Raw genomic sequence first — 27,527 nt, forward strand, 5'->3', positions numbered from 1 at the left:
TTACAGAACCACCCGCAGTTCTTCTGGACACTTTGACTGTCACACTTGCATCTTTAGTTTTGCACCAAAACCCAGCAGCCTTCATTATGTTCTCTTTTTAATCTGAAAAGTGCTCTCTTATGTAACATACTGCTCAGATACAAGCATTTTTTTCTCTAACATTTAATTTTGTGCTGGAAAACGAGTGTTTGGACAATAAAATGTTTTTGTACTGACTCGATAATGTAGAAGTCATAAAATAGAAATCTAATAAAGTTTGTCTGAAGAAAAAAAAAAGGGGGTTCAGAAGACTTTTGCACAGGACTGTATATTCAAGTTATTCCGTGAAATCAAGCCAGTGCCGAGTCGGCTATAAGCCATGTACGAGGAGATTGAGTGGAATAACTGTGGAATTCTATCCACATTCACTGGATTTTGAGAACCAGAGCATTTTTCTTTCTTTTTTTTTTTGCAAATTCAATAAATAAAAACTTTTTATCCAAAATGTCCAACAAAATAATTTCCGCTTAGAACGTAAACAAACCAGTGAAATGACAGTAGCAATTTGTGAAAAATAAAGATACGTTCTTACTATCAAAAAATTTTATCCCATATTTTGTTGCTGGTTTTTTTTTTGTCTTTTTGGGGTTTTGTTTTTGAGTAGAGTTTTTATTTCGTCTTCTGTTGGTTCAGCAACACACTCCGCCATTTTTTTTTTCAACTCATGGTATATGAGCTGATAGCCTAGTAGTAGAGTAGCCAATCAGAGCATGTGATTGCTCATATCCAGTGAATGTGGATAGAATAATTTAATATTATTTTTTAAATTTCTTTGGGAGCGGCACGGTGGTGTAGTGGTTAGCGCTGTCGCCTCACAGCAAGAAGGTCCGGGTTCGAGCCCCGTGGCCGGCGAGGGCCTTTCTGTGCGGAGTTTGCATGTTCTCCCCGTGTCCGCGTGGGTTTCCTCTGGGTGCTCCGGTTTCCCCCACAGTCCAAAGACATGCAGGTTAGGTTAACTGGTGACTCTAAATTGACCGTAGGTGTGAATGTGAGTGTGAATGGTTGTCTGTGTCTCTGTGTCAGCCCTGTGATGACCTGGCGACTTGTCCAGGGTGTACCCCGCCTTTCGCCCGTAGTCAGCTGGGATAGGCTCCAGCTTGCCTGCGACCCTGTGGAACAGGATAAAGCAGCTAGAGATAATGAGATGAGATATTTCTGAAAGCACTTCAGATAAGTTAACATTATTCATGTTAGCATAACTCTGTTTTTACATGCTAACTAACAGTGTCCAAGTTAATTAGCTATGTGTAAGTGTTAGCCGTGGACAAGGCGATGGCAACTTGGCGGGTAAATCCATAGAAAGTCATTTGACTAACCAGACTGCATGGCTATTGCAATGTTATTGCTAGCTCTAAAAGCACAGACCACTTCATTGCAACCTTTCTCTTGGAATAAAACGTTTATATCCCTCAATATTGCTTCCACAGGTTGGATGGCGAGTTTTTGTAGGCCGTGATGCGGTTCGTTTTCGGCAAACAAAGCAAGCATTTGAAATGAAACGAATCTTTAATTCTTTCAGAAAACTGAAACATGGGTTCATGTACCATGTATGCGTGCATTCCCCAAAAGAACCGCCTCCTTCCATTCTGCCATCAACTTATCGTGTTAAATGCTGCTGAGAAATCATTAATCTTGATTTTATACAGTCTATGGATGTGACGTGACCCTAGTGATTACTGATCGGCTGTCTCAGTGTCACCTGCGAAAAAAACAATCATGTTTTAGAAAAGAAAAGAAAAAACATCCACTTTCAAAGCCGCTTCATAGGAACAAGTAACGAGGACCTTGATAGAAATGTAGTGGAGTGAAAAGTACGATATTTGTCTTTCAAATGTAGTGAAGTTAAGGCCAATTTATGCTGACAACCCAGTCCTCGCAGATGGCGTCGCAGATGGCGTCTGCGAAGCCCCCCCCCTTCGCAGACGCTCTGCGCGCACCTCCCAAAAATTGTGACCACCGCAGACAGCATCGCAGACAAGAGGGCTCCGATTGGTCCACTCTACATCCGCTGTACACGCACTTCCGCTTCCCTACTTTCCCGGTTTGGTTTGTTTTCACGACCGCCATTTTTAAAAACACGAGCGAAGATGGAGCAGCACGAAGAGCGGTTGATCGAGGAAGTGAGGAAGTACGGACATCTATACGACTCCAGTTCTAGTCATTATAAGTAACCAGAGGATAAACAGTCCACTAACCACACCCACCAACTACTACTAGCGATTTTGCGACTTCGCGCCGCCTTGAGTTGTGGCGGTGAATAACATCGCACACGCCTACTCCCCGCTCAATGATAAATTACAACTGTCTGCGAAACGCTATCTGCGAAAGCCTTGTCGCAAGAGCATGCAGAGGCCTTTAGTCATAAGTTCCCCCCCCCCAAAAAAAAATACTCAAGTAAAGCACAGATACTCAAAAAGTGTACTTAAGTACAGTACTCAAGTAAGTGTACTTCGTTACTGTCCACCTCTGCCACCCAGTCACTGATTATTTTCCTATAAAAGAACACCTTATCGTGTCTTATTCCTGATGCACATGACGGAAATCTTAAGTCGTTCACAGCATGATGCTCAACCGCAAACAGACTTTAATGGACGTCCCCCCCGTGCATGCATCTAATGAATCTTGAATACGTGTGAATCACTCATACTCACCCATCCATTACGCCTAAAGCGCAGTCCCTTCTATGTTTGATGAACTCCAGATCCCAAAGCGTATGCTTGACTTGTGAATGAGCTGCATCCATGTGGTATATTTGTGCCTGCGATTTTGCATGATTGTCCACAACGCTAAAGGGAACTGAGGGCCTTCTGTGCAGCAGGTTATTCAGAAAGGCCTGTTGCTGAGGAGAAGAAGAAATGTAGTGAAAAGAAACTTGATGAGAGGGCACAGAGAACTTTTTTTTGTTGTTGTTGTTTCACAGTAATTGGTGTGCAACTGGTATCCCATTCTGTGCTATACAAAATGAAAAAAGGACCTCTCCGCTATTAATTCTGGTGTGCGGTACTCAGGTTCCAAATGGAATAAATTGTTCTGGTGCACTGGCTTGGACTGTATACACAAGAAGCCCACTGTACACACCATTACCACTGTTTTTGTTTGGAGCAGCCACATATTACAACTATTAGCCCATAAACAAACATGGTGCAAACTGGGGAGAGAGAAAGAAAGAATGAAAACAGCCTGGCTGTGTCGGATGAGTAAGCAGAGCTGTTGTTTTTCTCATATTCCGTCACTTTCGGCTTGACAGGACTCAGGTTGAATGTGGCGTTCTTGAGATTAAACATGACCTGATGTCGTCGTTATTTATGCTGGACCGTGTGTCTGAGCGTGTCCTTCATCTCATCCCGTTTTCTCCTGAGATAAAGTTGCGTCTTTGAGTTCCTGTACGTCGCTATGTACATGGCAGTTTGATATTTGCCGGTTTATCCCAGAGTTGTTTACTTGTCACTTGAGCTCTTGCTTGGCCCGGCGCTCAGCATCTGCTATCGCACATGTGCTGCGATGTCATGAGGTGACAGCAGAGTGCAAGCTGACAAATTGTCGCAGGGGGTTAAGATGGCTTCCATAGCCACTGGAGTGCCAGGGCAGCAAGTCAGTAATCTGGGTAGAAACAGAAAGTGTTCAACCTTGTTTTCTGTATTGTTTCTCTCTCTCTCTTTTTTCTTTTTCCTTTTTTTGCGGGGGAGGGGTCTACAAATGATACAGGGATAAACACAGGATTTCACCAAGTTTAACAATAAGATTAATATGGTGGTGATGTCATTACATCCACATTATTAATCGTCAGTGCTCTGAAAGATTCAGAATATTCTGACTGGCACCCATTGATAAACATTTAAAGTAATTTTTATTAATATACTTAAACCTTCTTCTTTCGGCTGCTCCCGTTTGGGGTCGCCATAGCAGATCTGTTCGGCATATTTGATTTGGCACAAGTTTTACACCGGATGCCGTTCCTGACTCAACCCTCCCCAGTCTATCCGGGCTTGGGACTGGCACCAAATATGCACTGGCTTGTGCAGCAGGGTGTTTTATCTACACGTCTTTTGGACTGTGGAGGAAACCCACGCAAACACGGGGCGAACGTGCAAACCCCACGCAGAAAGGCCCCCATCAGCCGTGAGGTTCGAACCCGGAACTTTCTCGCTTTCAAGAAATTAATATACTTAGGGGTCATCCATAATTTTCATCATTATCATGAGTCTACAAAGAGTAGACTTTTGAGCAACCCCCCCCCCCCCCCCCCCCCCCCCAAAGTGTACATTAGCGGACAAAAAAATGATGATGGATCTACGTGGAATAGGAATTCAAAATAAAACCATGTCTTGTATTACTTTTTATTAAAATCGGATGACAGGACAATACAAAGATTCACAAGAGAAGAAAAGAAGACACAAGACGGGTCCATTATTTTTTTTCATAGAAAGCAGGCGATTCATTTTTGAAAATTAGGGACTGTCTTTTTCAGGGGAGCTCTTGCCTTTTGGCTCCTCATGAACAATTAACAATTGGAAATCCAGTTTTGGAGCTGGGGCTGGTCGTGCAGGACTTTCATTCTGAAATGGAAGAAAAGAAGACTGACTGTATAAAATTCAACTGACTGCTGACGCAAGTACAAAATACCCATATGATATCCTACGTACCGTTTTACGAGAGAAATAATCCCGAATTGTAAAAGTCGACTTGACTTTTTCCGTCCGGACGATCGCTTGCCGGCACAGCTCAGCTTGCTTTGAAACGTTCGTTTTTGATTCTTTCCAAGCAGCCTGTCCTGCCCTAACTGCCTCCTGCCGCTTCTCAGATGAATGCAGGAAACAATAAATGTTTAAAAACTGCTCGTACTCGTTTGAAGGAGTCTTGTGAATAGCGGTAAAGAAAGCGTGTAGAGCTAGCTGGCAACACCGATGTGGCGCAAAATTTTTAACATGGCGGCCGCCGATTCGCACATTGCATACATGTCAACCTTTGGTCAATCAAACCTGTATAACCAACCTCCAAAATCCGTATTTCCCTTATAAAATCCGTATAAGATGCAAATTAAAATAATTTACCTAAAATTTGAATGATAATTAACAATGATATATCCCAGTTACTTTTTATTCAATATTAATAACAATAAACCTTCAGAATGAATACAAAGCTCCAATGTTTGACAAAAACACAAAGTGTTATCGGCGTAGTTACGAAGGAAATACTTCGTTGTTTGGAGACAGGTTTCACCGAGCGGCTATTATGCGCGAGACTTCATATTAGCCACAAAGTCAGGAAAATCTGTTCGTAAAATTACGTTATAATGACCAAATACAATGAAAAGTATTTTTCCGGTCTCACCTGTGAAAGGTAATCCCATGTGATCTCGTTTGGACGGTAACCCTGTTGGTACAGTTAAACGCAGCACATGAATGAGGCATCTTTATTCTCGGCTACTGTCTAGACGCCGAGACGGTTGAAGAATCTCCACTTTGCCACATCCAATATGGCGGCGAGGATGACGTATGATTCTACGCAGAAGGCGGCGTCTATGTTTATATGTCTATGACTTCACGGTTGGTGGGATTCTCGCAATGCGGTGTGCGCATGATCAAAAGTGGAACGAAGTCTCACTACCACAAGATAACGCGCGATTTCATAAGACTCTTTACTGGCTGTCTGTGGTGTACAGTACGTTTGTAAATGTTATGCGCTCTTTTATCATCGTGGGAATTGATTATAGCTCTAAATAAATATTGAAGTTTTTTTAAAGAATCCGTATAACTTTATTTATACGCCCGTATATTACGTTTATTGAATCAAATCCGTATAAAATACGGACATTCCGTATAGGTTGGCATGTATGCATTGACGGATCATCATTTTTTCATTTTTAAAAAGTGTACGCCTGGTCATTAACCCCCTCCCCTCCGCGTACGGTTTGTACGCTCGTGATAATGATGAAAATTATGGATGACCCCTTAAATATCCGCCTGATAATATTTCAAAGACTTGAGCTAATACTCATTTACATGTCCTTGAAAGGAAATGGCCTGATATGGCACTTTTGCTTGGAAAGAACAGGTTTTGGGAGGTGGGAATAAACCTGGAGAACCCAAAGGAAACCTGTGCAGAAATCCTCATAGACAGTAACCCGAGCTCAGGACTCTGGAGCTGTGAGCTGTGCCCCATCATGCCGCCTGTTATGTTTATCTCTAAATATCCAGTTGTTCAGAGGTCTACTTGCATCTAAATTACAATAGATGCGGTCAAAAGTGTGTGGACACCTGACCATTATGGTGAGAAGCGAACCTTCGCCAGACTGTTGCTGTAAGAAGAGGCTCAAAAAATGTTCCGGCATGACAATGCCCCAGTGCACAGTGAAGTCCATGAAGACGTATACTTTACCAAGGTTGGTACGCCAACTGCACCTCAGGCCTCCTCTCCTGACCTCACTAAGGCTCTTGTGGCTTAATGGTTCAGTTCCCACAGCCACACTTCGAAATCCAGTGGAAAGCCTTTCCACAAGAGTGGATATTATTGTAATAGCAAAGGGGCAATAAATCTGGTTCAAAAAACACACACTGGTATCAGTCAGGCGTCCACAAACTTTTGCACAAATACTGTACATCGTAACGTGATCACATCATTTTTGGCAAAATGAACTTCACACCATTATGTATACCAATTAAATACCCCCACCCCTCCCCTCCCCAACACACACACACACACACACATACACACACACACACACACACACACACACACACACACACACACAGTTATTTCATAATGAAATCTGTTCAGAGTTACTCAACTGGACTTTGTGTCCTAAGAGTGTTGTTACCACATTAAAAAAAAAAACAAACTATCCTATCCAAACAAAGTAAAGCCATTAGAGTAGGCAATGCGAGTCTGATTTTGTCAGTTAGCAGGAAAAAACGAAAACGTGGGCCGAATACGGCTGAGTTTAGACGCGCCAAAGCCAGCTGTGGCAGTGAGTGTATTGTGAGCGTAAAGTGGTTCAGTGTGCAGTATTTCAACTTTGGGTTGAGGCTGTAAACATGTGGTCTCTTCAGCATGTTGCCGTTTTATGGCTGTGTTCTGGCTGCCAGATTCCAAAGAATTTGTTGCTGTAATTCCACAGCGATGTGTGGGCCAGATGAAGGGGTTAGTGCGGGCCAGCCCTGGGTAATTACTCAGTTGATATCGGGGATTTTTTTTTTTTTGTAGAAATCTTGCACAGAATGGATTCGTTTACAGTTTACAGTGCTGATCATGTTAGACAGCTGGTATTATCGGTGTTTAGTAACTTTGTCATTACTAATGCAAACACTACGGTTTCGTATTCATTGATGGCCTTTATATTCAATTATGTGCCACTCTTTTCCCTAAAATTGACATCTTACTGGCCTGCTTCATTTAGTAATCCTACACAGCACACAGTCGCAGTCTCTCTCTCTCTCTCTCTCTGTGTGTGTGTGGGTTCAGACGGGAGCGTAGTGTTTCTGTGAGCTGAGACTGAAAACGCTTTCAGAAGCCTTAAAGTGCAAATGAGGCGGGATGAGTTTTTGTTCATTTATTTATTCAGTGCCCCATCGTCTCTACCCTCACCACCTCAAATAAACAACGCTCTTTCTTTCTTTCTTTCTTTCTTTCTTTCTTTCTTTCTTTCTTTCTTTCTTTCTTTCTTTCTTTCTTTCTGTGCTTTATTTTGGCTTCTTTCTTTCTTTCTTTCTTTCTTTCTTTCTTTCTTTCTTTCTTTCTTTCTTTCTTTCTTTCTTTCTGTGCTTTATTTTGGCTCCTTTCTTTCTTTCTTTCTTTCTTTCTTTCTTTCTTTCTTTCTTTCTTTCTTTCTTTCTGTGCTTTATTTTGGCTCCTTTCTTTCTTTCTTTCTTTCTTTCTTTCTTTCTTTCTTTCTTTCTTGTGCTTTATTTTGGCTTCTTTTTTTCTTTCTTTTTGTGGTCTTTCTTTCTTTCTTTCTTTCTTTCTTTCTGTGCTTTATTTTGGCTCCTTTCTTTCTTTCTTTCTTTCTTTCTTTCTTTCTTTCTTTCTTGTGCTTTATTTTGGCTTCTTTCTTTCTTTCTTTCTTTCTTTCTTTCTTTCTTTTTGTGCTTTATTTTGGCTTCTTTCTTTCTTTCTTTCTTGTGCTTTATTTTGGCTTCTTTCTTTCTTTCTTTCTTTCTTTCTTTCTTTCTTTTTGTGCTTTATTTTGGCTTCTTTCTTTCTTTCTTTTTGTGCTTTATTTTGGCTTCTTTCTTTCTTTCTTTCTTTCTTTCTTTCTTTCTTTCTTTCTTTCTGTGCTTTATTTTGGCTTCTTTCTTTCTTTCTTTCTTTCTTTCTTTCTTTCTTTCTTTCTTTCTTTCTTTCTGTGCTTTATTTTGGCTTCTTTCTTTCTTTCTTTCTTTCTTTCTTTCTTTCTTTTCTTTCTTTCTTTCTTTCTTTCTGTGCTTTATTTTGGCTCCTTTCTTTCTTTCTTTCTTTCTTTCTTTCTTTCTTTCTTTCTTTCTTTCTTTCTTTCTGTGCTTTATTTTGGCTCCTTTCTTTCTTTCTTTCTTTCTTTCTTTCTTTCTTTCTTTCTTTCTTTCTTTCTTTCTTTCTTTCTTTCTTTCTTGTGCTTTATTTTGGCTTCTTTTTTTTCTTTCTTTTTGTGGTTTTTCTTTCTTTCTTTTCTTTCTTTCTTTTTTTTCTTTCTTTTTGTGGTTTTTCTTTCTTCTTTCTTTCTTTCTTTCTTTCTTTCTTTCTTGTGCTTTATTTTGGCTTCTTTCTTTCTTTCTTTCTTTCTTTCTTTCTTTCTTTCTTTCTTTCTTTCTTTCTTTTTGTGCTTTATTTTGGCTTCTTTCTTTCTTTCTTTCTTTCTTTCTTTCTTGTGCTTTATTTTGGCTTCTTTCTTTCTTTCTTTCTTTCTTTTCTTTCTTTCTTTCTTTCTTTCTTTCTTTCTTTCTTTTTGTGCTTTATTTTGGCTTCTTTCTTTCTTTTTGTGCTTTATTTTGGCTTCTTTCTTTCTTTCTTTCTTTCTTTCTTTCTTTCTTTCTTTCTTTCTTTCTTTCTTTCTTTCTTTCTTTCTTTCTTTCTTTCTGTGCTTTATTTTGGCTTCTTTCTTTCTTTCTTTCTTTCTTTCTTTCTTTCTTTCTTTCTTTCTTTCTTTCTTTCTTTCTTTCTGTGCTTTATTTTGGCTTCTTTCTTTCTTTCTTTCTTTCTTTCTTTCTTTCTTTCTTTCTTTCTTTCTTTCTTTCTTTCTTTCTTTCTTTCTTTCTTTCTTTCTTTCTGTGCTTTATTTTGGCTCCTTTCTTTCTTTCTTTCTTTCTTTCTTTCTTTCTTTCTTTCTTTCTTTCTTTCTTTCTTGTGCTTTATTTTGGCTTCTTTTTTCTTTCTTTTTGTGGTTTCTTTCTTTCTTTCTTTCTTTCTTTCTTTCTTTCTTTCTTTCTTTTTGTGCTTTATTTTGGCTTCTTTCTTCTTTCTTTCTTTCTTTCTTTCTTTCTTTCTTTCTTTCTTTCTTTCTTTCTGTGCTTTATTTTGGCTTCTTTTTTTCTTTCTTTTTGTGGTTTCTTTCTTTCTTTCTTTCTTTCTTTCTTTCTTTCTTTCTTTCTTTCTTTCTTTCTTTCTTTCTTTCTTTCTTTTTGTGCTTTATTTTGGCTTCTTTCTTTCTTTCTTTCTTTCTTTCTTTCTTTCTTTCTTTCTTTCTTTCTTTCTTTCTTTCTTGTGCTTTATTTTGGCTTCTTTTTTTCTTTCTTTTTGTGGTTTCTTTCTTTCTTTCTTTCTTTCTTTCTTTCTTTCTTTCTTTCTTTCTTTCTTTCTTTCTTTCTTCTTTCTTTTGTGCTTTATTTTGGCTTCTTTCTTTCTTTCTTTCTTTCTTTCTTTCTTTCTTTCTTTCTTTCTTTCTTTCTGTGCTTTATTTTGGCTTCTTTTTTTCTTTCTTTTTGTGGTTTCTTTCTTTCTTTCTTTCTTTCTTTCTTTCTTTCTTTCTTTTTGTGCTTTATTTTGGCTTCTTTCTTTCTTTCTTTCTTTCTTTCTTTCTTTCTTTCTTTCTTTCTTTCTTTCTTTCTTTCTTGTGCTTTATTTTGGCTTCTTTTTTTCTTTCTTTTTGTGGTTTCTTTCTTTCTTTCTTTCTTTCTTTCTTTCTTTCTTTCTTTCTTTCTTTCTTTCTTTCTGTGCTTTATTTTGGCTTCTTTCTTTCTTTCTTTCTTTCTTTCTTTCTTTCTTTCTTTCTTTCTTTCTTTCTTTCTTTCTTTCTTTCTGTGCTTTATTTTGGTTTCTTTCTTTCTTTCTTTCTTTCTTTCTTTCTTTCTTTCTTTCTTTCTTTCTTTCTTTCTTTCTTTCTTTCTTTTTGTGCTTTATTTTGGCTTCTTTCTTTCTTTCTTTCTTTCTTTCTTTCTTTCTTTCTTTCTTTCTTTCTTTCTTTCTTTCTTTCTTTCTTTCTTTCTTTCTGTGCTTTATTTTGGCTCCTTCTTCTTTCTTTCTTTCTTTCTTTCTTTCTTTCTTTCTTTCTTTCTTTCTTTCTTTCTTTCTTTCTTTCTTTCTGTGCTTTATTTTGGCTTCTTTCTTTCTTTCTTTCTTTCTTTCTTTCTTTCTTTCTTTCTTTCTTTCTTTCTTTCTGTGCTTTATTTTGGTTTCTTTCTTTCTTTCTTTCTTTCTTTCTTTCTTTCTTTCTTTCTTTCTTTCTTTCTTTCTTTCTTTCTTTCTGTGCTTTATTTTGGTTCTATCTTTTTCTCTCTGTGGTTTGTTTCTGTGGTTTGTTTGGTTTGCTTTGTTTCTGTGGTTTCTTTTTCTTTCTTGCTTTGTTTGGTTTGTTTGGTTTCTTTTCTGCCTGTCCGTCTGTCTGTCTTTCTTTCCATAAGATACAGTAAGAGTAAGACAACCCTGATTAGCGCTTTTTGAAGACTAAAATAAGAACTGGGACCTCCTATAGCCGAGTGGACCTCAGGATAGGGTGGGGGAAGCCATGGCCAATTGGTTAGAGAAGCAGTTTTGGGACCAAAAGGTTGCTGGTTCAATTCCCTGGACCAGCAGGATGGCTGAAGTGCCTTGAGCAAGGCACTTAACCCCCAACTGCTCCCCAGGGTATGTTGTACGTACAGTAGATATGGATAAGAGTATCTGCTAAATGCCTATGATGTGATGGGATGTGCAAACCAAGACCACAAGTGTGCCATTTGAGACGGGCTGCAGTACTCATCCCTTAAACCGAGAATCTTTTTTTTTTCCTTCCTCCTGCTGGCAATCAAGAGCATAGTTTTCAGTGTTTCACACGATTATCTTCGCATTTTCAAGTGGCATTTAAATGATTTACAACACTGCAGCGCTAGTGCAAGTATTAAAATACTTAGATACATTTTGTAAATCAGTCATATTACTAAAGTTATACTACACTGGTACAGATGATAATGTCTTGGTATAGTCTTTATCCCATGTGAATGTCTCCCAGCCCGTTTCTGAAATTCCAATTTCAAATGCTTTTTAGCTCGTTATTTGGAACCTATTCCTTTATTAACTGTATAAATTTCCTGAGTGTATTAACATACTTTTAAATAAATAAATCAGTAATTAAAATCAACCCAAACAGAAACTAGTAGTCAGAAGAATAATCTTAGCATATGTTTCCTTCCACTTTGTTAGTCCACAACATGGTGCAGGTCTTAATAGGAATCTGTCTTAATAGGAAACTCATGCTAACATATGTTAAACCAAAAGAAAAAAAACAAACAAACCATGTAGTAATCCCACAGAAATGCTCCAATTCAGCTCCGTGTGTATGTGGTCTGATGACCCTTGGTGTGCTTGAATGACGTTAAAGGTTGTTTTTGTCTGAAAGAGAGGCAGAGGTGGAGACATGAGAGAGACAGACACTCGTGCGGTTTCTCAGTATGTAAGAGTTAAGGAGGAAGGGATGACGAGAGCTGGAGTAGATATTAAAAGATGATTGTGCGTGGGCTGTCTTGGCTCCGGAGGGAAAACATAAAGTCTGTATCAATCAACAAGAGGATAAAAGAACATGGCAACCACAAAACAGCTTCCACAAAAAAGAAAGCAACAAGGGGAGGTGTAGAGAATTGTTCATGTTTCAACAAAGTACCACAGTGGATATGGTGAAATAACAGTCAGTGGCTTTGCCCACCCTCCTCTCCATTTCAGTTCTTATCTTTTGTGCCTGTGACTCCTTAGATTTTTTTTTTTTTCATAAACATGTGTTCGATGACGGCGGCACGGTGGTGTAGTGGTTAGCGCTGTCGCCTCACAGCAAGAAGGTCCGGGTTCGAGCCCCGTGGCCGGCGAGGGCCTTTCTGTGTGGAGTTTGCATGTTCTCCCCGTGTTCGCGTGGGTTTCCTCCGGGTTGCTCCGGTTTCCCCCACAGTCCAAAGACATGCAGGTTAGGGTTAACTGGTGACTCTAAATTGACCGTAGGTGTGAATGGTTGTCTGTATCTATGTGTCAGCCCTGTGATGACCTGGCGACTTGTCCAGGGTGTACCCCGCCTTTTCGCCCGTAGTCAGCTGGGATAGGCTCCAGCTTGCCCGCGACCCTGTAGAACAGGATAAAGCGGCTAGAGATAATGAGATGAGATAGGTGTTCGATGACAAAATGTGTAATTCCAGTCACAGCTGTTTATGACCATTCATGAACATATTTTTGGAAACCTGGACCGATGCATCACTCATCATCACATAAGTCCAATTAAACTCTTAAAGCAAACCACAGACGAGTGAATTTATATGGTCCAGAGATCAGTTACAAGGACCACACCTGGTTTTGAAGCAGTTTTCATGCATCACTAAACTTTTGGTACAAACACACGGAAGTCCGGGGGGGAAAAAACCAGAACGCCGAAGTAACGTAAGAACATGTTACACTCGGGTTGAAACGGAACAGTTAGTGTACGGAGCTAGAAAAGCTAGAACTAACATCCTTAACCCACCCACACTCGCTGTCCACTTTATTAGGGATACCTGAACATTCATGCAGATATCTAATCAGCCGATCATGTGGCAAAAAAATCATGCACGTACAGATCAAGAGCTTCGGTTAATGTTCACATCAAACGTCAGAATGAAGGGAAAAAAAATGTGTTCACTGACTTTGGTCATGGTATAGATCTTGGTACTATAAGGGTTGGTTTGAGGATTTCAGGAAGTGCTGATCTCCTGGGGTTTTCACACAACAGTCTCTAGAGTTTACACAGAATGGTGCAAAAAACACTGAGTGAGCGACAGTTCTGTGAGTGGAAATTTCTTGTTGGTAAGAGAGGTCAGAGGAAAATGGACAGATTGGTTCGAGCTGCCAGGAAGGATATAGTAACTCATATAAACACTCTTTACAACCGTGGTGAGCAGAAAAGCATCTCGGAATGCACAGAACATCAAGCCTTGAGGTGGCTGGACTACAACAGCAGAAGGCCATATCAGGTTCCACTCCTTGCAGCCAAAAACAAGGAATTATTATTATTTAAAAAAAAAAAAATATTTTCCAAGAGAGACCTGGCCAAGAATGGCAGCAGTACATATGGTATAGTTTCACATTAAACATTAAAGGAGAACTGAAGGCAATATTTTTTTAATCATCAAAATTCTATTTCTCATTTTATTAAATATAGGAATGCATTTATTTTTGATAGCTATTTTGTCACTGCTATAGCAAGTTATGAGTGTTTGAAATGTGCTCTGTAATATATCAGTCCATATGTCAAAGCGATGGCCGTAAACGAGATTCGCTGAGACCTGTGCGAGACGTCGTAGGACGGAAGTAAAACGTACAGCAGAAATCAAAGTGACCAACATCTGCCAACGTTGTCAAAAGACGCACGCGCCCTCTTTTGAATGCTGATGTAATCAAGCCGGAAGTTTTGTTTGTTTTGATAGCAATCAGGAAAGTTTGAAAAAAACAGGGCTTTGAACCAGAATTTTTTTCCTATTGGTTCGTTCCGAACAGAAACAGAATTTTAACGTTTCCGGTTTTGGGTTCCACCATTAAATAGACGTTCCCGAACCGGTTAGAACAAAATAATTTCGTTCCCGGAACGGTTAATTACGTTCCCTGTCAGCTGTTTAACAAATGGCTATAAAATTATGTCTCTGTCTCATCCAGCTTAAGCCAAATGTAGGCTAATTCTATTACAACCTTCATTAAATAAGACAAGAAATAATTCTAAACAATTATTATTTCAAATGCTGGCGATTTGGATTCTCAGTATGTCTTCCCATCTACACAAACAGAAAAAGTGCCAAAAATGAAAGATAATTCATTTAGTGTGTTACCAAAGGCTAGTCAGGCCCTATGCATTGATAGGCTAACAGAGGTTAACGTCATTTAATGTTCGCGAGCCTCTCATTAACGTGGACAAATATATTGATATCGTGTTTGAAATTGGTGTTTTTGAATAACGACAGACTGCAATATTTACCTCTTATTTAAGATGTGGAGACGTGATAGTAGTCCACCCTCCCGCTCTCTCCATTCAGTCAGCGACCGTCACACAGGAAGTGAACCCCAGCGGGTCATAGAAACTTGCTCAGGAGAAGAATGACTTTTTTATTTGTAGGCTACGGAAACTTTGAGGAACGAAATAAAAACCGGTATTAACCGGTTACCATTATTTTTAATAAGCGTTTCTGTTCCGGAACATAAAAAATAATAAAGTTTCTGGTTTCGTTTCTGTTCCATGTGAAATAGAAAAAGTTCCCGGTTTTCGTTTTCGTTCCTTGAACCGGTTCAAAGCCCTGGAAAAAAGTAGGCAGTAATCGTCATTTAAATTCGTTTTTGTGCAATATTTCATTTGGAAATCAGTTTTCAAAATGGCGGCACTGACACCTGGCTGACCTTCACGTTTCGAAGTCTCGCACAAGTCGTGAAGATCGTGCGGATAAGTGACGTCTGCCGTGGACCAAACGAACTAAATTCAACATGGCTAAAAACCGAATAGGCCAATAAGTACACTATTTAATTGCAATTAGTTGCCGATACGAGTCACGATATAAGGTTACTAAAACCGAAAACGTAATTGAATAACACGTTAATTAAGAAATAAAGCAAGTTTAAAAATGACTTCAGTTCTCCTTTAAATCATAGCAGACAAAGACATCTCAAAGTGCTTTCCAGCGTGTAGAGAAATAGACGTTACTAATTAAAATGTCTGCAAGTTTGGATCAACTCCAATTCAATGGACTTAGCCAATGCCTTTAAAATCATTGAGTAAAACGAGGTAGTGGAGTTTGCGCTCGTTCTGCAGGCTGTTCCAAGCAGATGGTGCTGAAAACGTAAAGGCCTTCTTCCCTAGCGCAGTCCGAGCTTGAGGAACGGTCATGAGGAGAACATCCTGAGACCTTAACCCATGTGCAGCAGTTTCACAGAGAGATACCGGTATTCAGGTAGATGACGTGGAAGTCTGCCTAGAATGGCCGCCTGATGGAGAAAGACGCACCAATGACATCTGAGGCTATCATGAGCACAGACGCAACCAAACTAGACAGAAAAAAAAATCTCCTGGTCTTTTTCCAGTCTTCAGTTGTACAGTTTTGGTGATTCTGTGCCATGATTGCCTCAGATTCTCACTCTTGGCTGATAGGAGCATCATGTGAGATGATTTTTTTTTTTATCATTCTGTGTAAACTCTAAAGACTGTTGTGTGTGAAAATCCCAGGAGATCAGTACTTTCTGAAATACTCAAGACTGTTTCTCCTCTTAGCCATACGGAACAGTTCACTGTTTTTCTCATTCTCAAGCTATTCAGCAGGACATAACATTGTTTTAAAAAAAAAATTTTACTCCGCCCATGACGGAGTAGGCGGGGCGAGGTATTGTAATCAGTGTGGTTTGTTTGTTTGTTTGTTAACAATCTAGCATCTAGACGGTTGCACTGATTGACTTTAAATTTTCAGGGTAGGTGGGCAATGGTCCATAGATCTCATCTCATCTCATTATCTCTAGCCGCTTTATCCTGTACCACAGGGCCGCAGGCAAGCCGGAGCCCATCCCAGCTGACTACGGGCGAAAGGCGGGGTACACCCTGGACAAGTCGCCAGGTCATCACAGGGCTGACACATAGGCCAAGTTTACATTAGACCGTATCTGTCTCGTTTTCTTCGCGGATGCACTGTCCGTTTACATTAAACCGCCTGGAAACGCCGGGAAACGGGAATCCGCCAGGGTCCACGTATTCAATCCAGATCGTGTCTGGTCCGGTGCTGTGTAAACATTGAGATACGCGGATATGCTGTGCTGAGCTCTAGCTGGCGTCGTCATTGGACAACGTCACTGTGACATCCACCTTCCTGATTCGCTGGCGTTGGTCATGTGACGCGACTGCTGAAAAACGGCGCGGACTTCCGCCTTGTATCACCTTTCATTAAAGAGTATAAAAGTATGAAAATACTGCAAATACTGATGCAAATACTGCCCATTGTGTAGTTATGATTGTCTTTAGGCTTGCCATCCTTCCACTTGCAAGTGGTAAGTGATCTGCGCTGGGATCACACACACAGCGGCTCAGTCCCGAATCACTGCTCGTGCGCTTCACTCGCGCGCTCTGTGAGCTGCGCAGGGCCGGAGTGCGCACCCTCCAGAGGGCACTCGCTGTTCAGGGTGGAGTGATTTGGAGTGCAGGATGCCTGCGGAGCCGAGCGTATCCGTGTATTGGTGTTGCTGTGTGCACGCAAATCGTGTATTGGTGTTGCTGTGTGCACACTAATCGTTTTAAAAACGTTAATCTGATGATCCGCTGATACGGTCTAATGTAAACATGGGCATAGACACAGACAACCATTCACACTCACATTCACACCTACGGTCAATTTAGAGTCACCAGTTAACCTAACCTGCATGTCTTTGGACTGTGGGGGAACCCGGAGCACCCGGAGGAAACCCACGCGGACACGGGGAGAACATGCAAACTCCACACAGAAAGGCCCTCGCCGGCCACGGGGCTCGAACCCGGACCTTCTTGCTGTGAGGCGACAGCACTAACCACTACACCACTGTGCCGCCTGATTTAAATTTTTGGGGTAATCAGGTCAAGGTTACCAGAAAGGTCAACCTTTCGGTCAAAATAACACATTTTTCTATTATAACTCAAAAACGGTTGCTGATAGACAAATGTTTACTATTATGAGCATATAGGAACTCCTATGTTCTTTCATTTGGCACCATGATCTCTGACCTTGAGTGACCTTGAAAGCTCAAACTCAAGGTCACGGATTTTCAGAAGGCTGCAACTTGAAAACAGTTGATGGTAGAGAGATATTTACCCTTATCAACTTGTACGAAGTGCCATATGGACTTTCATTTGGCACCATGACCTTTGACCTTGAAATGTCAAGGTCAGGGATTTTCCTAGATCTATAGCCTGACAGCTGATGATTGAGAACTATTACCATTATCAACATATAGGTATAAAATAAGTGCCGCCGGGCGAGGTTCGTTTTGCCTGGCAACACTTGTCTAAAGATATAGTTAGTCCAAAGTCGCAAGAAAAAAGAAAGAACAGGGAAACAATGATGCTGTAAACAATTTGGTGATCTCATTCTACCAGCAGAATGACAACAGAAAGGTTTATTAAAGATTATGTTCATAATGCTACATAACACCCACATACGCCCTTCATGACAACTGTTATAAATCTACGTAAACCTTTATAACATGACATCAGGTTGTATCATGACACTTTGTTCCAGGATGACGTAGGTGAAAACCTAAAACTCCAATGTTAAGAAAAATCGGTCAGTTTACATAGAGTATACGTGAGTGAAAGCAAGTCTTTATGAAACTTTTTGAAGTAACTAATGGCTTATAATTGCTTATTTAAAGTCGTACCATTACTGACAAATGACCTAGCAAGTATGTGTTCTGGGGATGTAACCAAATAATAATTCGCAATAAACAGATATGGCCCTTTTCCACTACCCTTTTTCAGCTCACTTCAGCCCGACACGGCTCGCGTTTCGACTACCAAAAAACAGCACGACTCGGCTCGCTTCAGCCCTGCTTAGCCCCTAAAACTCGCACCGTTTTGGAGTGGGGCTGAAGCGAGCCAAACCGTGCCGAGTGAGGCTGGGGGCGTGAGCAGACACTCCCCTGTGCACTGATTGGTGAGGAGGCGTGTCCTCACATGCCCACACACGCCCCGCGAGCACGCTGGGATCTGTAAACACCGTAAACCCAGAAGAAGAAGAATTACGAATTACGAGAATTTCTGAAGCCTTATGCGCCTCGCCTCATCTATACGCTCTTGCCAGTATCTGTCCGCGTTGTCGGTGACAACAAGCCACAGCACCAAGACCAGCAACACTAACGACTCCATGTCCTCCATGTTTATTGTTTACTATCCGGGTCGTGAGACTACCGCTTAAAAGGTCACTGATGTCACTGTTTGCGCTGCTTAACGACATCACCTGACGTCCACCCACTTTCGCTAACTCCACCCAATGTGTCCACCCACTTCCAGCCAGCACGGTTCAGCGCGGTTGTAGTCGAAATGCAACTCCAACAGCCCCACTCAGCTCGACTCAGCACGGCACGGCTCAGCCCGACTCAGCCGCGTTTGTAGTGGAAAAGCAGCAATAATGTGTTTGTAGTACGTCCCTGAGGTGCGTGGAATACTGAAATGCAGACAGGCGGGAACTGATGTTAAACACAGTCTCTCTTATTTCCAAAATTGCTTTTTAGAGCGACTTTACACATGCGCGCACACGCACGTGCGCGCACACACACACACACACTGGTTGGGAGATGACCACCTCTTCGCTCTCCTCTTCCTTTTCACTGCTTTGTCGTTACTGAAACACACACACACACAAAACAACAGGTCGGATCACTTTGCCACTCACATTCCCTGGCCCTGCCCTCCATTCATAAACCAATGCTTGACCACGCCCCTATTTCCACAGTGTTCTAAACAGATATAAATATAGATAGATCTAGAAAGTGCTTGCTAGAAAGGTTTGCAAGGTTTCTGGGTAAGACTGGAGGTGTGCATCAAGATGGGATCCTGCAGGGTGCAGGGGGGGGGAAGAAAAATGTTCACCATGGTTATATGGTGTTGACTGGTGCATTTGCAGCATCCTTAGTAACTGCGTGGTTGGGATTGTGCTGGATTAAATTATTAACCTTTGTTTTCAGTGGGCATAGAGATGGGGTGCATAATTAATTTAGGAAGAAAAAGAATTTCAAGGGGTATTGAGGGCAAATTTTTTATTATCAAAATTCTATTTCCCTCATTTTATAAAATGTAGGAATGCATTTCTGACAGCCGTTTTGTCACTGCGATAGCAAGTTATGAGTGTTTGAAATATGCTCTGTAATATATCAGTCCATATGTCAAAGCAATGGCCGTGAACGAGATTCGTTGAGACCTGTCCGAGACTTTGTAGGACGGAAGTAAAACGTACAGTGGAAATCAAAGTGACCAACATCTGCCAACGTTGTCAAAAGACGCGTGCTCTCCTTCGAATGCTAACGTAATCAAGCCGGAAGTTTTCCCTGTGTCCGAAATCGCTCCATACTCACTATATAGTGGGGACGTCATTTTGTAGTGCTGTCCGAAACCTTAGTGAGGATGATGTGGGAAATGCGCTCAGTATAATATGTATTTATCACAAAAATACATGCATGTATTTATTATTTTGAAAACCCACCAGCCGCCTGATCTGGCACGTTTTAATTGTGCGACAGTAATGACGTAAATACCGGCGCGACGGACTTGTCCTTATCCTGTCGTCTTTCCAGCTCTTCTCTACTCCACGTTGGTTCGAAGTAGGGGTGGGTATTGCCAACAACCTCGCGATACGATACACATCACGATACAGGGGTCACGATACGATACGTATTGCGATACATGTGCATCCTGATACATGGTCTTCAAGGCGATACGTATCCTGATATTTCACATTACTTAACATTACATTTTTAAGAAAACAGACATATGTATACCCAAATGTTATTTTTTTATTTTGCTGTAGAGCAACAGTTACACTGTAGTGCATGTAACATGTACATGACCTTAACAAGGCTGTAGTGCAGAAATAAAGCTGCCTTTGAAAAAAAAGTAAACTTAAAACATGGCCTTAACAAGGCTGTAGTGCAAAAAAAGATGGCTTTGATAAAAGTAAACTTAAAACATTAAAAACATTCGATTACGTGTTGTTTTACCTCAGCATACAAGCGAGGCACAGCGGTTTCTGTTATGAAGCGACGAGTCGGTATAGTGTAGCGTGGTTCACATTCCTCAATTAGTTCTCGGAAGCCTTCGTTTTCAACTGAGCTGTACGGACGCAAGTCTTTGCGTATGTAGGATAATAGCGCTGCAGTGATTTTTTGAGCCTTTGGTGGTGATGGGGGAAATTTCGTCTGAAACCCCGCCGTCAGATTTGCTTGTGTCGTTGTGCTACCACTAGCATTCTTTACTTGCGAAATGCTAGCGTGATGTCGGGTCATGTGGAGGTGCAGATTTGTAGTATTGCCACAGTACTTAACTTTCATTCGGCAGTGTTTGTATACTGCGTGTGTCATGTCCAGGTCCGCCTTTACCTGTTGTTTGGTAAATCCAAAATGCTCCCATATCCGTGCCTTGGGGCGAAAATATTTTCTCTTCACCGTCTTCGTCCATGTTGTGTGTTTTGTGTGTGTGTGTGTGTTCACTTCTTCTACTGTTAGCAGCGCTGCCGCTTACGGCGCTACCGCCTTGTGTGGTCGAAATGCGCATCGCATAACAAGGAGCAGTTGTCAGATGCAGTTTTCAGAAACTTGATAAACTAATTGTTTGTTGCACGTGAAATATCGATACTGACGCCTCCGTATCGATGCGTGTATCGTGAAGAGGCCCGCGACGATGTATCCCCGTATCGATATTTTCAACACACCCCTAGTTCGAAGTCATATGGAATAATCTCCATCACTGATGAAGTTGGCAAATCTAAATTGGAATGATATGGCAATCTGGCCGCTGTGTAAACAGTTTTCAAAATGGCAGCGTTGACACTTCACGTTTGAAGTCTCGCACGAGTCTCGTGAAGATCGCGCGGATAAGCGACACCTGCCGTGGACCAGACGAACTACATTCAACATGGCTAAAAACTGAAAAGGCCGATAAGTGTAATATAATATGCCAGTATGAGTCATGATATAAGGTTAATAAAACCGAAAACGTAATCGAATACCACGTTAATTAAGAAATAAAGCAAATTTAAAAAGGACTTCGGTTCCCCTTTCTAAAAAAAAAAAGGTTCTGTTCAGGGCTTTGAACCGGTTCAAGGAACGAAAACGAAAACCGGGAACTTTTTCTATTTCACATGGAACAGAAACGAAACCAGAAACTTTATTATTTTTTATGTTCCGGAACAGAAACGCTTATTAAAAATAATGGTAACCGGTTAATACCGGTTTTTATTTCGTTCCTCAAAGTTTCCGTAGCCTACAAATAAAAAAGTCATTCTTCTCCTGCGCAAGTTTCTATGACCCGCTGGGGTTCACTTCCTGTGTGACGTTCGCTGACTGAATGGAGAGAGCGGGAGGGTGGACTACTATCACGTCTCCACATCTTAAATAAGAGGTAAATATTGCAGTCTATCGTTATTCAAAAACACCAATTTCAAACACGATATCAATATATTTGTCCACGTTAATGAGAGGCTCGCGAACATTAAATGACGTTAACCTCTGTTAGCCTATCAATGCATAGGGCCTGACTAGCCTTTGGTAACACACTAAACGAATTATCTTTCATTTTTGGCACTTTTTCTGTTTGTGTCGATGGGAAGACATACTGAGAATCCAAATCGCCAACATTTGAAATAATTGTTTTGAATTATTTCTTGTCTTATTTAATGAAGGTTGTAATAGAATTAGCCTACATCTGGCTTAAGCTGGATGAGACAGAGACATAATTTTATAGCCATTTGTTAAACCGCTGACAGGGAACGTAATTAACCGTTCCGGGAACGAAATTATTTTGTTCTAACCGGTTCGGGAACGTCTATTTAATGGTGGAACGCAAAACCGGAAACGTTAAAATTCCGTTTCTGTTCGGAACGAACCAATAGGAAAAAAATTCTGGTTCAAAGCCCTGGTTCTGTTTAGGTCATGCTTCACTTCATTTTTAAATCCGAAATCATTCTTTTCCCATTTTTCAGAAACATTTGAACAGACGCACAAGCCAAGCAGTTCTGTGTAACCATATAAATAAAGGTCTGTTAGGCCATCTGGTAAAGGATGAGAGGAGGACTTTAGTTTGTAACTGATGACATTTTAGAGCTTAAGAGAGAAGAATTTCCTACGAGCGTCATTACATACTAACGTAATAATATTACGGGTTTTTTTTTTTTTCATTCAGTCCTTGATGATTCCAGGAAATCTGGCATCAAAGGTCATGAGGATTTGCTTAAGGCATGCTGGCTTGGGTGCCACCTCACCTGACAGCACAGCCCTGTACTCTTGAGTCCAAGCTAAATGAACTTAACCACACATGTGCTCTTCTTCATTATCCTATTACAGAGACTGTGTGGCTGCACGCATCCTCTTCGGCTAAACACGCACATGCTTAAGGCCTGCTGCGGATATCTGATCCCCAACCGTTACAGGTGTCTGTCGTTTTTCACCTCCATCAAAGCTGTTTCAGTCTCAACCATAAAACAAAGGTCTGTTCTCATATGACACGCTTCATCCATACATTAAAGCTTTCCCTTTCTATTTATGAAGCCGAGGAGATTGGCCTGGACAGAGCATTCCCTTTCAGGCCCTCATCACATTCACTCCGAGCTGTTGACGCCCCTCTGGTGTTTATATTAGCCGTAAATATTGTGCACTGTTGACGTTCGCTACTAATTCTGGACTGGTGACATTTCAGGAGATTAGAGCATGTAAAGTAGCTTTGGTGCTCAGCCAAGTCTGTAGGCCAGGTCCACTTCCACCATGGAATCGTATCTCAGATTACAGATTCACGAACAGTCTGACACTTTTGGCACCCCTGGGAGGATTTGAGGAAAGATTAACACGATTTATTGTTGTGAAGTTGGTGCAGTAATTTACCTGGAACAATGTTCATCCTTGAAACGACTGAAGGTGACGGAGATAGAGAGAGATGTCAAGTTGGAAATTAGGGTCATGTCGTGCTCTAATCAGAGTTTCGGAAACAGCCGGAGAGAATGAGATTTCGAACCCAGGGGAAATTCAGTATTACTGTGAATAAGCAAGTGTTATTCAGTTAGTAATGTTACATTGCTCTGATTAAACAACAACAACAAAATCTCTTATCTAATGTGCTTTCAGTTTGTAGAATTAATAAGTTGCATTTTGGTTTCAGCAGCTCTGGTTTAAAGGTCACACTTTGGCTTTGTGGCAGGTCTAGGCAAATTCAAATCCTAGGATTACTTAGGATTTGATCTTTTTCTGATCACAAGAGCAGAACCAGAAGGTTATAGAATAAAATTAAGTTATTCACTTTATTAAGTAACGACTCGAACAATTGAGTGACTGCCCTGAAAGCAAAAAGAAAGGTATATACCGTAGTTTTGAGAGTGAGGAATGAACATGCAACAGGTTACCACAGCTGTTAACGACTAATCAGCAGTAGTAATAATAATAATAATAATAATACCGTGAGTTGGCCTAGTGGTTAGCATGTCTGCCTCTCAACTGGGAGATTGCAAGTTCTGCTCGTGGTCGGATCATGCCAAAGACCATCATAAAAATGGTACCTACTGCCATCTGGCAAGGCACGCTGCAATACAGATGCGAGTGGGGAAGTCAAACTCTCGCGGTTACCAGAGGACTAGCCCCCTGCTGTAACCTTGGCTGTATAATAGGCGAGAGGTCAAGGGCTATAGAAGCGGAGATCGGCGCCGTCCAATGTGCCTTAAGGGCCTGGTTAGTACTGGGACTGGAGACTGCCTGGGAAGACCAGATCCTAGCACGGGAGGGACTTTGACTTGAATAATAATAATAATAATAATAATAATAATAATGAGATTCAGTTTTCTAATTTCCTTTGCATTGGCTTGTTCATGCAGAACCATGTGGAGTGGCCAGAACAACGGGAGCCAGCACGGTCATGTGACTGCCCGAATGGAGACCAGTTTGCCAATGGGGACCCCAAGCATCTCGGTATCGCAGCACCAGGCGCCTAAAAAATTCGCTCCTGTCGTGGCACCCAAACCCAAGTTCAACCCGTACAAGTCGCCAGGTGACGCGACACACGACATTGCAGGTAGGACTACACAAAATCATTATTTGTGGAATTATAAGGGTCTCGGGATCTCCATTATAAACATTGTATTGAGTGTAAATATAGAAACGAGGAAATATACACTGTCAGAAATAGGGCTACAGTAGGAGTCCATTTCTGTCCCCCAAGGTACAATCTACACTAATGTACCCCCTAGGGCTCGTTATTGGACCTCAAGGTTGTGTTCCTTTTTAGGGCCAAAAAGGTACATATATGTTCCCAAGTAGTATATAAAGGGTACAAATAAGTACAGTACCTTAGAGCAGCGTTTCCCAACCTTTTTTCAGTCACGGCACCCTTTAGAAGTATGCAAATTCTCAAGGCACCCCCATATAAGTAGTATATATTTATTTTTGTAATTAAATATTTATATATATTTATGAAGTGTATATATATATATATATATATATATATATATATATATATGGTATGTAGTATATATTTTTGTAATTATATATTTATATAGATATTTATGAAGTGTATATATGGTATATATTTTTATAGGTGTTTTAATGTAGTTTGGATTTCGGGGTAGTTAAAAAGGGGTGGGAAATTAAAAAAGTATTGTACTTCTTCCCACTCCTTTTTCAAACAATGTGCGGTGTTTTGTAATGTCTTAGCTCTTTGTTATTTTATTATTATTTTGTTAATTTCTCGTTTTATTTCTTTTGTATGTACAAATAGTTACATTTTTTTATACATGTTCAAAAATAAAAATAAATTCATTCATTCATTCATTCATTCATATAAAATATACGCAGTCACGCTGACCATATGCTGACCCCGGCAGTGACGTTGTGACATGGGAAAGGGGGCTGTGAGACAAATTTTGATGATGCATGAGGCGGCGATGATCTGCATTAGTGTAACTATCGTTTTTTGGAATTTGAATTCATTTTATTTATTTCAATGTTAGAATATATAATTTTTTGACAGCACCCCTAACGAAGCCAGACGGCACCCCGGTTGAGAAAGGCTGCCTTAGAGGGTCCTGGCCCAATGACAAGCCGTTGTACACCTACCGTACAGCCCCAATTCCAAAAAAGTTGGGACAAAGTACAAATTGTAAATAAAAACGGAATGCAATGATGTGGAAGTTTCAAAATTCCATGTTTTATTCAGAATAGAACGTAGATGACATATCAAATGTTTAAACTGAGAAAATGTATCATTTAAAGAGAAAAATTAGGTGATTTTAAATTTCATGACAACAACACATCTCAAAAAAGTTGGGACAAGGCCATGTTTACCACTGTGAGACATCCCCTTTTCTCTTTACAACAGTCTGTAAACGTCTGGGGACTGAGGAGACAAGTTGCTCAAGTTTAGGGATAGGAATGTTAACCCATTCTTGTCTAATGTAGGATTCTAGTTGCTCAACTGTCTTAGGTCTTTTTTGTCGTATCTTCCGTTTTATGATGTGCCAAATGTTTTCTATGGGTGAAAGATCTGGACTGCAGGCTGGCCAGTTCAGTACCCGGACCCTTCTTCTACCCAGCCATGATGCTGTAATTGATGCAGTATGTGGTTTGGCATTGTCACGTTGGAAAATGCAAGGTCTTCCCTGAAAGAGACGTCGTCTGGACGGGAGCATATGTTGCTCTAGAACCTGGATATACCTTTCAGCATTGATGGTGTCTTTCCAGATGTGTAAGCTGCCCATGCCACACGCACTAATGCAACCCCATACCATCAGAGATGCAGGCTTCTGAACTGAGCGCTGATAACAACTTGGGTCGTCCTTCTCCTCTTTAGTCCGAATGACACGGCGTCCCTGATTTCCATAAAGAACGTCAAATTTTGATTTGTCTGACCACAGAACAGTTTTCCACTTTGCCACAGTCCATTTTAAATGAGCCTTGGCCCAGAGAAGACATCTGCGCTTCTGGATCATGTTTAGATACGGCGGCTTCTTTGAACTATAGAGTTTTAGCTGGCAACGGCGGATGGCACGGTGAATTGTGTTCACAGATGATGTTCTCTGGAAATATTCCTGAGCCCATTTTGTGATTTCCAATACAGAAGCATGCCTGTATGTGATGCAGTGCCGTCTAAGGGCCCGAAGATCACGGGCACCCAGTATGGTTTTCCGGCCTTGACCCTTACGCACAGAGATTCTTCCAGATTCTCTGAATCTTTTGATGATATTATGCACTGTAGATGATGATATGTTCAAACTCTTTGCAATTTTACACTGTCGAACTCCTTTCTGATATTGCTCCACTATTTGTCGGCGCAGAATTAGGGGGATTGGTGATCCTCTTCCCATCTTTACTTCTGAGAGCCGCTGCCACTCCAAGATGCTCTTTTTATACCCAGTCATGTTAATGACCTATTGCCAATTGACCTAATGAGTTGCATTAGGTTCCATAAAGGTTCCTTTTTTGTACCTTTAACTTTTCCAGCCTCTTATTGCCCCTGTCCCAACTTTTTTGATATGTGTTGCTTTCATGAAATTTCAAATAAGCCAATATTTGGCATGAAATTTCAAAATGTCTCACTTTCAACATTTGATATGTTGTCTATGTTCTATTGTGAATACAATATCAGTTTCTGAGATTTGTAAATTGTTGCATTCCGTTTTTATTTACAATTTGTACTTTGTCTCAACTTTTTTGGAATCGGGGTTGTACCTACATAAACACTAAAAGGGGAAGTGCATGTAAGAAGTACATGTAAGCTTACTTACATTGCATTGTTTGAGCTTTGTTTTGGGACTTGATCCTTCAATAAAGTCGCCCTTTTCAGTTCTTTGACTTGTCCTTGTTTTTTCCACTTTTTATGACTAGAGACCGAGGGGTTGTAGGCTTCGTGACTTGGATCATCAGAATTTACTCCACCACTGAAGTGTGCAGAACACAGTCACGTGATGTCTGTCGGTGTAAAATTTTGACGGCGAATTCTGTCAAACTGCGCTTTTCGACGCTTAGCTTCTTTAGGTATTCTATAAAACTTTAAATCGGGAAAAATCGTTTTTCCCCATGTGAATTCAAAGAAATGACCGAGATTGTCTGATTGGTAAACAAATATAGCACCTGGTTATTCCCCCAAGGCGCAAAGCATTATGGGTAACGTAAAAGTAGCCAATTGGCCAACTTTCATCCAAAATGTGTCGCATTGTGCATTGAGTCGGGCTCATATCTTTTAACCACGAGGCGACTCTGACTTACAGCAGGAGAGTTATAGGATTTTTAATCGGTGTTTTCACACCAGTGAAATCTTTCGTCCGTACTCAAACCTAGCGGTAGGATTAAACCTGATTAAACTGTAGCATAGATACAGCCTCAAGGTCTGTTTCACCGTCATAAATAAAGTG

The 27,527-nt window shown here is 40.6% G+C and overlaps 1 protein-coding gene across 5 annotated transcripts in view; it reads left to right on the plus strand.

The window, feature by feature from the left end:
* The window catches only part of lpp (LIM domain containing preferred translocation partner in lipoma), a 492,132-nt gene that overhangs the window by 176,897 nt on the left and 287,708 nt on the right, over positions 1 to 27,527 (plus strand). For 3 of the 5 annotated variants that reach the window (XM_060919814.1, XM_060919815.1, XM_060919816.1), the window contains one exon: positions 23,997 to 24,193. In XM_060919814.1, the coding sequence (XP_060775797.1) occupies positions 24,001 to 24,193 (193 nt within the window). In that variant the 5' untranslated portion in view covers positions 23,997 to 24,000. Of the gene's footprint in view, positions 1 to 22,482; positions 22,626 to 23,996; positions 24,194 to 27,527 lie in introns of all 5 variants that reach the window. The other 2 variants (XM_060919812.1, XM_060919813.1) reach the window with 1 other exon arrangement.

The sequence above is a fragment of the Neoarius graeffei genome, chromosome 4 (genome assembly GCF_027579695.1).
Source record: "Neoarius graeffei isolate fNeoGra1 chromosome 4, fNeoGra1.pri, whole genome shotgun sequence".
Classification (NCBI taxonomy): domain Eukaryota; kingdom Metazoa; phylum Chordata; class Actinopteri; order Siluriformes; family Ariidae; genus Neoarius; species Neoarius graeffei.